Source organism: Chelonia mydas, chromosome 4, assembly GCF_015237465.2.
Source record: "Chelonia mydas isolate rCheMyd1 chromosome 4, rCheMyd1.pri.v2, whole genome shotgun sequence".
Classification (NCBI taxonomy): Eukaryota; Metazoa; Chordata; order Testudines; family Cheloniidae; genus Chelonia; species Chelonia mydas.
This window is the reverse complement of record NC_057852.1, coordinates 52,636,511-52,653,224: the sequence shown is the minus strand read 5'-3', so window position 1 is coordinate 52,653,224 and position 16,714 is coordinate 52,636,511. Positions and strand designations below refer to the sequence as shown.

Sequence of the window (16,714 nt, the reverse complement as noted above, 5' to 3'; positions counted from 1 at the left end):
AGTGGAGCCAAAAGACATTTGTGGAGCCAAAAGACAGCGCTGATCCCAACAACCCTGGAGAGGTTACCAGAGTATGCAGCCACAAGAGACTTGTTTAGCCTCTCAGTACTTGTATCACTGGCAGGGGAAGGTCCACAGCCAATATGGATGCCCATGGATCATGCCTGTCCAGATCAAGATCCTATGGTGCCACTACCCAAACCTCCACAAAAGCCTGTGTAGTCACCTCCCATGATTTCCCCAGTACCACCATCCCTGGGATGAGGCTATTTCTCACCAGTCCCATCTGGATTTGCATCTTCACCGCCAGAAGCATCTGACTCTTCTTCCCCAACTCAGAGGTGAGGTCCTCTATTTCCCACCCAGGATGGAGAACATGCCCTCCATCAGAGTCATTGGGACCCTGCGCCATGCAGCAGCCCCAGCATTGGTGTCCTCCTAAGGGTCAATGGCCTGGGCAAGGATAGGTCCTGGGCCTACATAAGTGGCAATTATGGGCACTGTGTGGTCTTGCCCCCATCCCCCAGCTGGGCTAGGACCTCCCCTGAACCATCTTGCTTGCTGTCATTGAGAGTGCACTGGAGGCACTGGTACTGAGAGCATCATTCCCTGGCCAAAAGCCACTCAGGCACCCTCCCTGCTACAAGCCACAGACCAACCACCACCTCAGATGTTTGTTGCATCTTCATCCTCATCACCAGATGAGGCTGTGGAGCTGTCAAGTGATTCACAGCTGCCAAAGGACCACAGAGCTTATCAAGATAGTTTAAAAAGAGTGGCCTCTGTACTTGACATTCAGGCAGAAAAGGTTCATGAAAGCTTTCATATGTTGGTGGACATCCTAGTATCGGCGACCCCAGTCAGGGTGGTGCTACCAATTAATGAAGCCTCTTGGAGCCAGTCAAGGCCCTTTGGCAGGCACCATCCTCCTTGCCCCAGACAGTAAAACAAGTTGAGAGGAGGTACTTTGTCCCCTATAACGGGATATGAACATTTTTTTTCTCATCTCCTCCGGGTTCTCTTGTGGTGGGAGCTGCAAATGAGTGGGAAAGACAAGAACAATAAGCTTCAATGCCAAAATGCAAAGACTCAAAGAGGCTGGATCTGTTTGGTTGCAAGCTTTATTCTTCAGGAAGACTACAACTAAGGATTGCAAACCAACAGGCTCTCCTGAGTCAATATGACTTCACCCTCCAGGAGAACATCATGAAATTTCAAGATAAGCCACCAGAGGACTATAGAAAAGAATTTGCAGTAATGGCTGAAGAGGGTAAGCTGGTCGGCAGGACTGCCCTCCAGTCCTGGACAGTTCGGATAGTGCAGACTTGGCTGCTTGAACCATGGCATCAGGTGTTGTTATGAGAAGATGTACGTGGTTGCAGTCTTGTGGTCTATCTCTAGAAGTCCAACAGACTATCCAGGATATACATTTCAAAGATCCCTCCCTCTTTTCAGAGAAAACAAATGGCAGGCTTCATAACCTTAAGGATTCTAGGGCAACACTCAAATTCCTTGTGATCTATATCCCAGCAGCGAAAAGAAAGCAGTTTCATCTGCAGCAGCCATAGAGACACAAGGGTTTGTTTCCCAATCTCAAGATCTGCCAAGGAAAAAGGGCAAAGGTTATAGGAGATGCCCTCCACTGCCCTCCTCCTAAGCATCAATGGGCTCACCCTGTCCAACTGCCTCATTCAAAGAGGCATGTTGATGGGTTTGTCAAGGACAGTGTACCAGTCACCATAACTCCCTCTGTTCGCCATCATTTGTTTACCAGTCGCTTATCCCACTTTCTAAATGCTTGGGTCCACATAACTTCAGACCGGTGGGTCTTAAGCACAGTGGAACTGGGTATGCCAACCAGTTAATTTCTACCCCTCAACCCTCTTCCCCAATCCTCTCCAGGGACCACTCTCACAAGATTTCCCTTCAACAGGAGGTCCAATCTCTTCTTCTGGCAGGGGCCATAGAGGAAGTCCCCTTGTACCTCAGGGGAAGGGCTTCTATTCCCACTACTTCCTGATCCCCAAGACAAAAGGGGGGTCTCAGGCTTATTTTAGATCTAAGACAGTTGAACAAATTCCTGAAGAAAATAAAATTCCACATGGTTACCCTAGCTTCAACTATTCCTTTCCTGGAGCAGGGGGACTCGTATGCTGCCCTCAACTTAAAGGATGCTTAGTTCCATGTTGCAATACATCACGATCATTGGAAGTGTCTCAGATTTGTGGTGAATGGGTGCCATTATCAGTTCACAGTGCTTGTGTTTGGTCTGTCAGCTGCTCCCCGAGTGTTCACAAAATCCATGGCAGTTGTAGCAACTCACCTACGAAAATTAGGTGTTCATATATTCCTTTACCTGGACGACTGGTTGATCAGAGGTTGGTCTAAGGCTCAAGACCTATCCAGTGTTTCAACTGTCCTGTCCACATGTGATGCGCTGGGGCTCCTAGTAAATCGAGACAAATCAATCCTGAAACTGGTACAGACAAAAGAATTAATCAGGACAGTCTTAGACTCCACAAAGGTTATGGCCTTGCTACCACAAGCCAGGTTAGAAACTTTACAGGATTTAGTGCTGCAACTGAGAGCATGCTGCCGCACAACAATATGCAGCTGCCTCAGTCTTCTCGGTCACATGGCAGCATGTACCTATGTAGTTCAGCACACCAGATCACACCTCAGAAAGCTGCAGGCATGGCTAGTATTAATGTGTGCCATGAGTCATCACCATTTGGCTAAAGTGGTTGGAGTGCCAATGTTAATTTTGTCATTTCTAGACTGGTAGATGAACCTTCTGAAAGTTTGCATGGGGGTTCCCTTTCTCCCCCTGCTACTAATGTGTCTTTTCTGGGCTGGGGGACTTATATGGGGTCCCTGCAGACTCAAGGTCTTCGGTAGCCTCAAAAGACTCATAAATGTCAGGGAGTTAAGAGAGGTATGTCTAGCCTGCTTGGTCTTCCTCCCCCATGTAGTGGGGGAAAAAATTGTTAATTCTGACAGACAATTCGGTGACCATGTTTTACATAAACAAACAAGCAGAAGCACAGTTGAACTAACTGTGCCAGGAGGCAGCGTGCCTCTAGAACTTCTTTTTAGCCAACCCAGTTCATCTCAGAGCTGCTTATCATCCTGAAAAACAGAACATTTTAGTGGTTAAGCTGAGCAAATCCTTCTCCGATCACCATGAGTGCTCACGACGTTCAAATGTGGCCAGGTCCATCTTCCAGCTCCAGGGAACTCCCCAAGTGGACCTGTTTGCAACAAAAACCAATAGAAAATGACATCAGTTCTGTTTCCAAGGCGGGCTTGGTCCAGGCTTGTTGACAGATGCTTTTCTCTATCCTGGAAGAAATTTCTCTTATATGCTTTTCCCCTGATTCCTTTGCTTCCCATGGTTGTTTTCAAAGTGAAACAAGACCGTGTTCACCTCATCCTTGTAGCACCGGCATTGCGTGATCGACACTGGTACTTGATCCTGATATCCTTGTCAGTCAAGCCTCCCCTGTCTCTCCCATTGGATTTAGATGTAATTTTCTGGGACTCCATTCCAACCTCCAAGCTCTTCATCCGACAGTGTGGATGCGTCATGGCTGATATCCTTTGGAAAGTCCTGCTTGAAGGACATTCAAGAAGTGCTTCTGAATAGCAGAAAACTCTCAACTAGAAGCACTTACATGGCTAAACAGAAGCATTTCTCCATCTGGTGTCATGTGAAAGGTGCATCTCCAGAGCAGGCACCCCTGGACCTCGTGCTGGACTATCTGCTAGATCTAAAACAGAGTTTGACTATTAGCTCTATAAGGGTGCATCTGACAGCCATTCTGGCCTTCCACTTCTTGGTGGATGATAGATCTTTTTTCAAACCCCATCATTACCCACTTCCTAAAGGGCTTGGTCAGATTATGCCCATATGTATGAGACCCCATCTCTCCTGGGGACCTGAACTTAGTTCTAGCAAAAATTATGGGACCTCCCTTTTTGCTCCTGGCAACTTGATCTCTTCTTCACCTTTCCATGAAGGTATCATTTCTGATGGCACCCTCAGCCAGAAGGGTGGGCGAGTTGTCAGAACCCCCCTACATTGTTTTCCATAAGGATAATGTTTATCTCTGTCCTCACCCAAAATTTCTCACGAAAGTAGCCTCTGATTTTCATGTTAACCAAGCAATCTCTTTGCCATTGTTCTTTCCGAAACCTCATGCACATAGGGATGAAGAACAGCTTTACTCATTGGATGTGAGAAGGGTTTTAGCTTTCTACATGGACTGGAGTAAATCTTTTAGATCCTCTACGCAGTTGTTTGTAGTGTTGCAGACAGAGCTAAAGGCCAACCAGTTTCCACTCAGAAAATCTCATCCTAGGTCCCACTTCATGCGTGTTTGTGCTACCCACTGGCTAATACCATTCTGCCAACTAGAGTGTTGGTGCATTCTCTCACCAGACAGGCAGCTTCTGCAGCTTTCTTGGGTCCAGTGCCAATTGTAGATATTTGTAAAGCAGCCACTTGGTCATTAGTCCACAGTTTTGCTTCTCATTATGCCATTGCCAGTCAGTCCAGAGATGATACCCGTTTCAGGCGGGTTGTTTTACAGTCTCTGTTCAGGTAGATTCCAAACCCACCTCTGTGTGTGTTTGCTTCTGAGTCACCTACAGTGGAACTGAACATGTAAAACACATCTCAAAGAACAGCTATAGAAGGGAAGGTAACCATTTTTTAACAACAAACAGACCAGTTTGAAGATAACCCTTTATTAAGAATGGAAACTATGCACAGAAATAAGGTGGTAAAACTTCCTGCAACTGTCTGGCTGTAGCATGCTTCTGTCCTGTTCTAGGTTCCTTTGTTTCTCCTCCACAGCAGAAAGTGTGTCATAGGAAAGCCAAAGACTTCATGAAGAGTGTACATGAAGTGTGACATCTCTACTCTCTAGCACATAGTTATTCCCCATCCCATATGGGAAAAGCTATACCAGTATAGGTCACTTTTATACCAGTATAGTTACATCCACATTAGGGCTATTACCAGTTTAACTATTTTACTAAAATGTCTGAACCAAAATGGTTGTTCCTGTAAAACTTTCAAGTGTAGACCAAGCCTCAGTATACTTTTCGGTTGAGTTAAGTTTATATCAGTTAGCTTGATTTTTAAAAACACATCTTTTTACTCATGTAGACATGGTCTGGGATTGAACGTGGGGTTAGGAACTGCCTGTACAGATCCCTATGCCAGGATTAACACCTGAGGGCTAGTTAGATCCACAAGCAATTTTAGGGCTTGTCTACATGGTGAGTAATGAACTGTATGGGAGGGTGATTTCTAAAGTACATGTATTAATTGGCTCGTGTAGTGTGCACTAGCAGGTCTAAGGGTTCCCCAGTTTGCTTTAACATAGTGCTGTTTCAAACAGCACTATTATCAAAGCAGACAAGGGAACATTTAGCGCATACCAGCAGAGTCTACATAGACCAATTAATGTGCTTTTGAAATCACATCCCCTTTGAGTGCATTATCCCATTGTGTAGAAAAGCTCTTAAATACCTAACTGCCCCTTTAGGCACCACTATGATCTTAAAAATGTCCAGTCAGTTACCGCCTAAACCTGTAGGTACTTAAATTCCTTAGGCATCTAAGTTTTTGCCAATGGGCATGCACAAAACCACCTGAATCCTGATTCCACTGACTGCTCGGCACCCTAGCTGATGTCTAAGACCTAGCAGGATTCTCAAACTAGTTGTTACCCTGCCTGTCTCACCTGTGGGGCCTGATCTGGTAGGGATTCGCAGAGCATGCCAGACAGTCGGGGGGAAGCAGATCAAGAAACAAGTGAGAGAGAGTGTGTGTGTCTGTATACCCATCCCAGAATACCCAATAGCCCAGTGACTCGGGAACTTACATGGGAGATCCAAGTTCAAATCCCTGCTCAAAACTGGGCTGAGTAGGTATTTGAAAAACAGGTTTCCCATATCATAGGTGAGTGCTGTAACCTCTGGGCTACTGGCTGTGGTGGAGTGGTCTTTCTCTCTTGGTCATTTTTGTGAGAAAGGGCTGACCTGACCTAGGCACCTAACTCCAGGAAAGGGTTCATTCCAAGTGGAGATAGGCACCTCCCTGTGACCCACACTTAGGCACCTAACTACATTTGAAGCATGGGGCCTAGTCCCTGCTCCTCTCCCCAGCATTTCCTACTGGCTAGCTTAGGTCCTGATCAGCTTCCTGGCTTCTAAGAATCCCATTCTTAGGTGCCTAACTTTCCCCATGCATTGTATAACTTGGTGCTCAAGATTCCACTGAGCATCAGGGTGCCTAAATGTTAGGCATTGCAATGCTGGTAGTTGCAATGTCTAAGTCCTTTTGTTGATTTAGCCCATAGTTATTAATCTTTTCTTTACAGCTTCCCTAACGAAGTGCAGTCGGGCGTTCTTGAGGTTATTTCCCCTGTTGCTTCCTATTACCCAGACTTCTCCAATCTCAAGGAAACATTTGGAGACTCAAAGGAAAGAGTAAGGTAAGATAGGCTATGTAAAAACTTTCCAAGAATTTTGTTCAGCAGTAACTCCTTTAAATAGTCCACTGTATTTAAATTGATAAAGCACTGTAAGTTTAAGCAGAAAGTCATGGAAAATTTATTTAATACAAGTATAAGTATGGTGGAAACCAATGCTGTTGTCGGTGTCCATCAACTTCAGAGTGAGAGCAAAACATTCTCTCCTGCTTCTAAAAATCCAACAGGTTTAAAACTGAGTATATAGTGCCAGATGATGATTTATATAGATTAGAATAGTATGTTGATAGATGGCCTCACTTTTGTTGTTACTTCTATATAATATAATGAATCCTCTTTACTAACTCCTGGTGGTATCACTGGCCCACTTGCTTCAAATTCATTAGCAGGAAACTATAACCTGAAACTGGTTGATTTACAGAAGCCAATCAGTTTTTCGTAGACCAAAAATAAGTTTAGATTGTCACCAACAACTTTCGTGGCTCCACATTCATATGCTCAAGAGCAATGAGCTGCCAGTTTGAAGCAACACAGATGCTAGCAAGAGAACAGTAGTGCATGTTGCATACATGAATGAAATCAGGTTGCTTTTTTTTAAATTAAAACCCATTCTTTCTAGAGAGCAAATATATTTGGTACACATGAGTAGAATATTCCTAGTTGCTCCCATCAAGGCCCAAATTCTTAGAATTGCACAGCTATAATTTGGATTTTGTAGTCATCCTCAAACCTTTATAGATAAGGTGAAGGAAGAACTCTTTTTTATAATAAGCTTTGTGGAATTTCAAAAATAATAAGCAAAACCAATATTTAATATCAATAGATCTGATTAGGAATTTTCATCAAAATGCAATTTCCACAAATTTGACATTTTTCATGGGAAATTTTGATTTTGCCAAAGTTTTTCCATTTTTACTCAGTAACAATGAAATTAAGTATTTCATTTCAAGTTGGATTGACCCAAATCGAAATACCTTGGTTTGTCAAACCAAATCAGAATGTTTCAGTTCAGATCTGTGTCTGCCTGAGTTGCCATGGTGCCTCATGCTCCTGTTCTCCTCTCTGGCTGAGCTCTCTGGCTGGATGCATCTCCCATGAACCACGTTAGTCTCTTCTCTGGTTGAATCGTGGTGATGAGTCTTGGGAGATACAGTTCAACTGGGGGACATGGCCTAGAAAGGAGACTGATGGCGTGGTGTGCTCAAACTACAACTCCCATGAGGCACCACGGTAGCTCAGGTCGACACTTTTCAAAGTCGAATTGATGCAAAATGAAACATTGCAATCAGTTTCACAAACCAAATTGAAATGTTTCAATTCAGGAATGTCTGAATAGTCCCATTTTTGATCATTCTAAATCACTTTTGAGGAATTGTGTTTCACTCAGATTTTAATATTTTCACTTTTGTCCCAATTTGGGATGAAAACAAACTTTGTAATATTGGAATTTCCCACGTTGAGTGCTTGAACACTTTCTAATTTGGCCTTGAGCGCCTTTTAACTTTTGGCCCCAGGTGATCATTTGTAAATTAACTATCTTCTGGTAAGCATGATAGATTTTAAGGGACTCTCACTTCTCAGAAGGAATGTTTAGAAAATGTTTAGAATGAGAAACAGATTAATTAAAGGATCTTAAGTACTAAACGAATGGCAAAATCGTACTCTCCTTATTCACACAAGCATTATTGCCCCCACTGAAACTATATGGGAAAGACTGCCTGAAAAAGATTTGGTGACAAGTATGAAATGATCACCTCTTTGATCTCTACTGCTGAACAAAATTATGAGGTACTGAAAATTGTATATATATACTCTAAGATAATAAAGGTAAAAATATTCCTAGTTCAGGAATGTATCAGGTACATGGAATTTGATAATTAAAGTCATGAGCCTATCAGATGTACTACAGTAATTAATTTCTGGAAATCTTTTTGCTTATCACTTTTTATAAATCTGCTTCTTTAAAGTCTTGTCGCAGATTAACAAATATCAACTTTATTGATAGTAAAATGAGATGGTTTGCTTTGTAGAGGAAAATTTACATTTTACTATTAAATATAACAATTAAGTTTGTTGACCTGCTTCTGTGTTGACTCATAAAAGCACTCTATTTTACTGCATGGTGAAATCTCAATAAATTATAACTGTATGTTGACTAGTGCTATTTATAACAAAACAAGAAGAGTGGTTTAGTTCACCTGAAATGTGTAAATTGGTTTATGTGCAGTGCATAGAGGAAATTCTAAAACTGAGTTTATTTTGAATCGGACACTTTTTTTTACTAGCTTTCCTCTGATCCATTTACTAGTGAGTGGGAGTAGTTGCTAGTATAGACTTCATAACTACAGTGTTCTAATGCCAGTATTATGCTGATGACTCCATTGAGAAATCCAGAGAAAGTTTAACAGAATGTGTTGTTTATGTTTAGGTGGAGAACTAAACAGAATTTGGATTATAGCTTTTTAATGCTATATGCACAACCTAAGGGAACATTTTATTTACAGGTATGTTCACATTATCAATAACCAACTGTAAATCAATAAATAAAATGTGCTGATTTTTAGTATTGGCAGTTTAATTACTGTTGAACTACACCATGAAGGTAAGTCTCCTGTGTTTTTCAGTATATTTGCTCACATCATTTGTAAGCATGAGTCTCCATATTTTCATAGGTATTCATCTTACAACTATGTATTATTTGATCTAAAATGGTAGTTTCATTTGTACCTTTCTGATATTCGCAGGGCTGAATGACAGACTTGCAAACTAATTGAACCATCAAACAACTTTCTGGCCAGGTTAGGGGAATCTGTTTTTAATGAGTTTTTGCTTGTAGTATAAAGTGTGTTTGTGTGGTTACAGATCCAGGTGACAGCCCAGGTCATAGCTGGCCAAAATCTCTCAAAGGATTTTTCCAAAATGGGAAAAATATGAACTAGTTCGTTTCATTAAAACAAACTGGGATGTGTGTATGCTGAACTGCAAAATTCAGACCCACAACTTCCCCAGAACGTGTGGGCGGTTGGATCTACATAAATCTGGGCTTAACTTCAGAACAAGTCAAGACATATGGCTGATTAGCAGTCTACAATGAAAAGAATGCACTGCACTGTAACCATCTAGAAAATTTCACAACAGCTGTCTGAGAGAAACAATAAACTAGCTAAAAATAATGGTGGTGATGTGTGGGGGAAGAGATATGAAACCAGGAAAGAATACCAGGTAGAAAGCATCTTTACCTCATTTAATGTTTACCAAGGGTTTCACTGGAGAGGAGAGCATCCAGAAATTCCATTCAGGTGGGAAGAGAACTGGAATGGGAGTAAGGCTTTCCCAATCCCATGATGGATCCTAGGGTTCTGTATGGAAGGGTTCTCCCAGGTGGTCAGCAGCAGGATGGGGCACATAGAAGGGCTGCTTCTCCTCTTTTCTGGAACTGCTACTGGTTAAAGGTAAAACTTTCAAAGTGATTTAGGAGTAGAACTGTCCAAAGATGGAAAATCCTGTTCTGCGGGAAATACTGAAACTTCAAAAAAAATTGTTTTGAAACAGAATGAAAAATGAGATGTAGACATTACCCACAGAATGGGAATTTTTACTTGGCCATTTCATTTCAATGTTTTTAGAAATGTTTCCAAGGCTGCCCAGAACCCCAACAACCTGCCAAGTGAGGAACTACACAACTTGGGGATCCTGGGAGCCAGAGTTCCCAGGCTAATGAGGAGCTTTGGGACCCTGGAATCCCTGATTCTTCAGCAGCCCACTTTGCAGGCTGCCCTGGAGTGAGGAAGCCCAGGCTGCTACGGAGTTGGGAGCCTCCAGAGCTTCCAGGCTTCTGGTTCCATGTTAGCACACCAGATGGGCTCCTGAGGAGCCAGACAGGGGAGCTGTCAGGAAACCAGGCATGTTTTGGTAATCCTTGGCAGGCAGGTTTCCATCAGAATTTTGTCAAAAAAGACTCATTCCTGGAGAATATGTTGATTTTTGATAAAGCAGCATTTTCTGGTGGAAAAATGTTCCATCCGAAAATTTTTGACCAGTTCTACTTAAGAGCCTAAGCCCGATCTTCAAACATGATTGACCTGCTTAGGCAGGGGTGCTGGAACCATTCATATAGTGGGGGTGCTGAGAGCCATTGAACCAAACTGTAAACCCTCTATATGGTGGAAACCACTTCAAGCCAAGGGGTGCTACAGCACCCCCCCCCCAACCCCTAGTTCCAGCACCTATGTGCTTAGGAGCTAAAGTATCAGTGCAAGTTAATGAGACATAGACTCCTAACCGCCTAAGTCATGTTTGAAAATGGGATTGAGCTGCCTATGTCACTTGCACACTCCTGAAAATGTTACCCAAGTCTCTAATGCACCTTAGACACAGCCAGGGAGAGGATGGCTGTCCAGAAGTTAACAATGTCTCCAAACAAAGTGCTCTGTACTTTTAGCAGATGACACTAAGCTGTGGGGAGAGGTAGATACGCTGGAGGGTAGGGACAGGGTCCAGAGTGACCTAGACAAATTGGAGGATTGGGCCAAAAGAAATCTGATAAGGCTCAACAAGGACAAGTGCAGAGTCCTGCACTTAGGATGGAAGAATCCCATGCACCGCTACAGGCTGGGGACTGACTGGCTAAGAAGCAGTTCTGCAGAAAAGGACCTGGGGATTACAGTGGATGAGAAGCTGGATATGAGTCAACAGTGTGCCCTTGTTGCCAAGAAGGCTAATGGTATATTGGGCTGCATTAGTAGGAGCATTGCCAGCAGATTGAAGGAAGTGATTATTCCCCTCTATTCGGCACTGATGGGGCCACATCTGGAGTATTGCGTCCAGTTTTGGGCCCCCCACTACAGAAAAGATGTGGACAAATTGGAGAGAGTCCAGTGGAGGGCAACAAAAATGATTAGGGGACTGGAACACATGACTTACGAGGAGAGGCTGAGGGAACTGGTCTTATTTAGTCTGCAGAAGAGAAGAGTGAGGGGGGATTTGCTAGCAGCCTTCAACTACCTGAAGGGGGCTTCCAAAGAGGATGGATCTAGGCTGTTCTCAGTGGTGGCAGATGACAGAACAAGGAGCAATAGTCTCAAGTTGCAGTGGGGGAGGTCTAGGTTGCATATTAGGAAAAACTATTTCACTAGGAGGGTGGTGAAGCACTGGAATGAGTTACTTAGGGAGGTGGTGGAATCTCCATCCTTAGAGGTTTTTAAGGCCCATCTTGACAAAGCCCTGGCTGGGGTGATTTAGTTGGGGTTGGTCCTCCATTGAGCAGGGGGTTGGACTAGATGACCTCCTGAGGTCTCTTCCAACCCTAATCTTTTATAATTCTATGATTTGTGTTGGTGTGATTGGGGAAGATTGTAACAATACCAGAAATATTGGTGCTTGCATAGGGATGGTTATTATGAATTTCCAGTTTCCTTTAAGAATAATTAAATGTTGTTTACCTTATCTGAGACATCTTAGGGGCTGCCTCGTGGCATATACCCAGAACCTAGGTTGTGGTGGTGCCTATAGCACTTTTCTGGAGGACTAGACGGGAAATGATGCCCTTCCTCTTGGCCCTTTCCCAGCCTGCCACTCCTTCCCTTGGTCTGTCCAGTCTCTGGATCTTTCCCCAGCACAGACCCTGACTTGTACAGAGAGGCTTCAGACAAGGGGGATGAAATGGGTGCTACAGTGGCAGTTGAGGACCCCCTGCACGCATGGATCTAATGGGAATACTCTAGGCCACTATTTGGAAGCTCCATAACAACATGAAGAAAAAGCTTAAAAATTCTTTTCCTGAGCCCATTACTTACCATACTGTAACGTAAACATTTTAGATTAAAATTGAGGTTTGGTGACATTTTTTCAGATGCTTTTGTTTTACTTGTTGGGTATATTTAGTATTTTAGGGAAATCTTAAAACGGAGAGTTTATTTTACTGTTTTCTCAGAAATAGTATCATTTTGGTAAATAACTTATATGAACTTCTAAAGTTGAAAAGACAATAAAGTTATGTAATTGTGTATCTACAATTCACTTACTATCACATGCCAGCTAAAGCCCCAGTTCAGCAAAGCATTTAAATATAAGGTCTTTGCTGAATTGGGGTCTAAGTGAGCTGCTTTGTGAAGTGCACTTATCACAAATAAATATTTGGAAAAAGATAACGAGACCTAACATTTATTCAGTCATCTCTTCTACTTTAAGTTTTTGTATGTGATCAGCTACTGTATCTTCAGCTCTGCTCTCTTTATACTTGGTAATGTCTTTGTTAATCAGTAAAAGATTGAGAGATGTTTAGAAACAATTGTCATTTTCACTGTAACTGCTCAACTTTTTTGCAGTACACTAGAGCCTCTTGAGACACTTGTATTAATGCCAGAGCCAGGATAATAGGATTGTAAGTCATCCATAAAAGCAGGCTATCAAATTTCTCCATACCTAGGAGGAGATGTAATTTTTTTCTCATGTCCATTTAGAGTTGTTTTATACTTAGGTAATTATGTATTTCCAAAGCTGAAAGCATCTTTGAGTAGTTCAATTACTACAGTTGTTGGAAAGTGCTTTCTATCAATCCTCATGGGAACTTAAACGAAAACATTAAATATGACAGCAGCTTTCACCATCTTCATTCAGAATTTGTTATATACTCAGCCTTACTTTTTTGAGGTGTTTTTCCACTCTAGTATCTGTAGCAAACCTGCCATCTCACAATTTTTTCTTAATGACTGCCATTATCTTAATAAGAACATAAGAATGGCCATACTGGGTCAGACTAATGGTCCATCTAACCCAGTATCCTCTCTTCTGACAGTGGCCAGTGCCAGATGGTTCAGAGGGAATGAACATAACAGGGCAATTTTATTGAGTGGTCCATACCCTGTCATCTATTCCCAGCTTCTGGCAGTTGGAGGCTTAGAGACACCCAGAGCATGAGGTTGTATTCCTGACCATCTTGCCTAATTGTCATTGAGGGCTCTATCCTCTGTGAACTTGTATAATTCTTATATGAACCCAGTTATATTTTTGGCCTTCATAAAATCTTCTGGCAACGAGTTACCAGGTTGACTGTGTGTTGTGTGAAGAAGTATTTCCCTGTGTTTGTTGTAAACCTGCTGCCTATTGATTTCATTGGGTGAACCCTGGTTCTTGTGTTACATAAAAGGGTAAATAACACTTCCTTATTACTGTCTCTACACCATTCATAACTTTATCGACCTCTATTATATCCCCCCTTCATCCTCTGTTTTCTAAACTGAACAGTCTCAGATTTTTTAATCTCTCCTCCTGTGGAAGCTGTTCCATACCCCTAATCGTATTTGTTACCCTTCTCTGTACCTTTTCCAATTCTAATATATCCTTTTTGAGATGGGGCAACCAGAACTGCACACAGTATTCAAGGTGTTTTATTATGTATCCCTTTCCTAATGGTTCCTAACATTGTTAGCTTTTTGACAGCTGCTGCACTTTGTGGATAGTTCTCCTAAAACATCTACTCAATGACTCCAAGATCTTTCTTGAGTGTTAACAGCTAAATTAGAACCCATCATTTTGTATGTATATTTGGGATTATGTTTTCCAATGCGCATTATTTTGTATTTATCAACACAGAATTTCATCTACTGTTTTGTTGCCCAGTCACCCAGTTTTGTGAAATCCATGAGAGAACCTTCCCTTTTATCCCATGACTGTTTACTTTGCTTAAGAGACTTTGGTGAGGGATCTTGTCAAAGGCTTTCTGAAAGTCCAGATACATTATATCCACTGGATCACCCTTGTCCGTGTGTTTGTTGTTACCCTCAAGGGATTCTAATAGATTGGTGAGGCAAGATTTCCGTTTACAAAAGCTGCGTTGACTCTTCCCTTACATGTAGTGCTCATCTATGTGTCTGATAATTCTGTTCTTTACTATCATTTCAAACAATTTGCCTGATGCTGAAGTTAGGCCTACTGGCGTGTAATTACCAGGATTGCTGCTGGAGGCTTTTAAAAAAATTGATGTTACATAAACTATTCTCCAGTAATCTGATACAAAGACTGATTTAAGTGATAGGTTGCAGAACTACAAACTGTGATATGTTATTTCATATTTGAGTTCCTTCAGAACTCTTGGGTGAATACGACCTGGTCCTGGTGACATATTACTGTTTATCAGTTTGTTCCAAAACCTCCTCTATTGACACCTCAATCTGGGACAGTTCCTCACATCTGTCACCTAAAAAGAATGGCTCAGGTGTGGGATTCTAACTCAGATCCTTTTCAGTGAAGATCAATGCAAAGAATTAATTTAGCTTCTCCGCAACATTCTTGAGTGCTACTTTAGCACCTTGATTGTTCAGTGGCCCAAATGATTGTTTGGCAGCCTTTGTGCTTCTGATTTACTTTTTTAAAAAATTGCTGTTAATTTTTGTGTCTTTTACTAGCTGCTCTACAAATTCTTTTTTGGCCTCCCTAATTATACTTTTACACTTGACTTGCCAGAGTTTATGCTCTTTTCTATTTTCCTCAGTAGGATTTGGCTTCCAATTTTTAAATGTCGTCTTTTTGCCTCTAACCACCTCTTTTACTCTGTTGTTAAGCCATGGTGGCATTTTCTTGGTGGTCTTACTGTTTTGTTTTTTTTTAATAATTTGAGGTATGCATTTAGTTTGAGCCCCTATTTTGGTGTTTTTAAAAAGTTGCCATGCAGCTTGCATCCATTCCACACTTTTGACTGTTACTTCTAATTTCTCTTTAACTTAACTTGCCTTTTTGAAATTAAATGATACTGGGGTGGGTTTATTTGACATTTTCCTTCTACTGCATGTCAAATTTAATTACTTTATGGTTACTATTACCAAGCAGTTCAACTCTTGGACCAGATCCTGTACACTACTTAGGACTAAATCAAGAATTGCCTTTGCCCTGGTGGGTTCCAGGACTAGCCGCTACAAGAAGCAGTCATTAATGATGTCCAGAAATTTTATCTGTGCATCCTTTCCTGAGGTGACATGTTCTGAGGTGATAAATCCTCCCTTGTTAGTGGGTTTTCTGTTTTTGTAACCTCTCTAATCTCTTTGTGCATTTCACAATCACCATCACCATCCTGGTTAGGTGATTGGTAGTATATTCCTACAGCTGTACTCCTATTATTCAAGCATGGAATTTCTATCCATAGAGATTCTATGGTACCGTTTTGATGAATTTAAGATTTTTTACTGTATTTGATGCTATATGCTTTCTTTCACATATAGTGCCATTTTGACTTAATATTAGTGGAAATCAGTAGGGATGATCTTAATCTCAGCCCAATTAATTGAAAGAGATCTTGGGTAGACAAATTACAAAAGATAATAAAACTAAGATAAATTGGGAGAAAAGTGTACAATAAGGCAGTTCAGTGAAAACAGCAAGAAAAACGTATCAAAAATCATCTGTGATCAGGTCTTAAGGGAAAAAATGTATTTCCTGTATTATTTTAATAGTTACATTTTTCACTACATTGTCAGTAAGCCCTTGAGTGGACTGGGATTTTAAATTTGCTTTTTAATGCTGTTTGAGTCCTGACCTAAAGATCTTTGAAGTCAATAAGACTCTCTTCATTTACTTCAGTGGGCTTTGTATCAACCCCTCTGTTTGGAAGATCTCCTAAATGGTGTCATCTTTAAGTGTTTTTTAAACCTGCAGCTTTCCTTGTTGTTTATGCTTTTTTTTTCAAAAAAGGAGGGGGTCTCTTACTTGAATGAGATAACTGAATGTTCTGATCACATTGGGGCGTGCTAGAACAAGATGTTTCAAGTAAACGGTGTTTGCATATTTGCTTAATAGTGGTTTAAAATGCTGTGATCAGGGCCCCAGGGAGCCACACTGGAGTTACTCAGTTAGGGTGAACTGCAAAGAATGGGGCAGACAATCCCCAAAGCTGGTGGATATTCCAATACTTAGATTTACCAAACCAGCACAAAACAGCTTCTGTAATACCTCACTGGTTACCCAGAAGCCAACAACACAGTTCCCTTAAAGCAACCCAGCCTTAGGCCTCCACCCAGACACCCAAGTCAAATATGATGAGGATTACTGAAAATCTTATTCATCATATAAGAAAATTCTACCAATCCCAAAGGATTGGACACATTACTTGCCAGGTTAATCAGTATTCCAGATCTTACCCAAATACACGCTTACAGCCAATCGTTATTAACTAAACTAAAATTTATTTAAAAAGAAGAGAGAGAGAGAGAGTATTGGTT

The 16,714-nt window shown here is 41.6% G+C and overlaps 1 protein-coding gene across 11 annotated transcripts in view; it reads left to right on the top strand.

Moving 5' to 3' along the window:
- The window catches only part of MGAT4D (MGAT4 family member D), a 112,657-nt gene that overhangs the window by 67,572 nt on the left and 28,371 nt on the right, over nt 1-16,714 (top strand). For all 11 annotated transcript variants that reach the window (XR_005225132.2, XM_043545719.1, XM_027825257.3 and 8 more), the window contains 2 exons: nt 6,393-6,506; nt 8,932-9,007. Coding sequence is in view for 10 of the 11 variants with exons in the window: in XM_043545719.1 (XP_043401654.1) it covers nt 6,393-6,506; nt 8,932-9,007 (190 nt within the window). In the remaining variant the exon portion in view is untranslated. The remainder of the gene's footprint in view (nt 1-6,392; nt 6,507-8,931; nt 9,008-16,714) is intronic.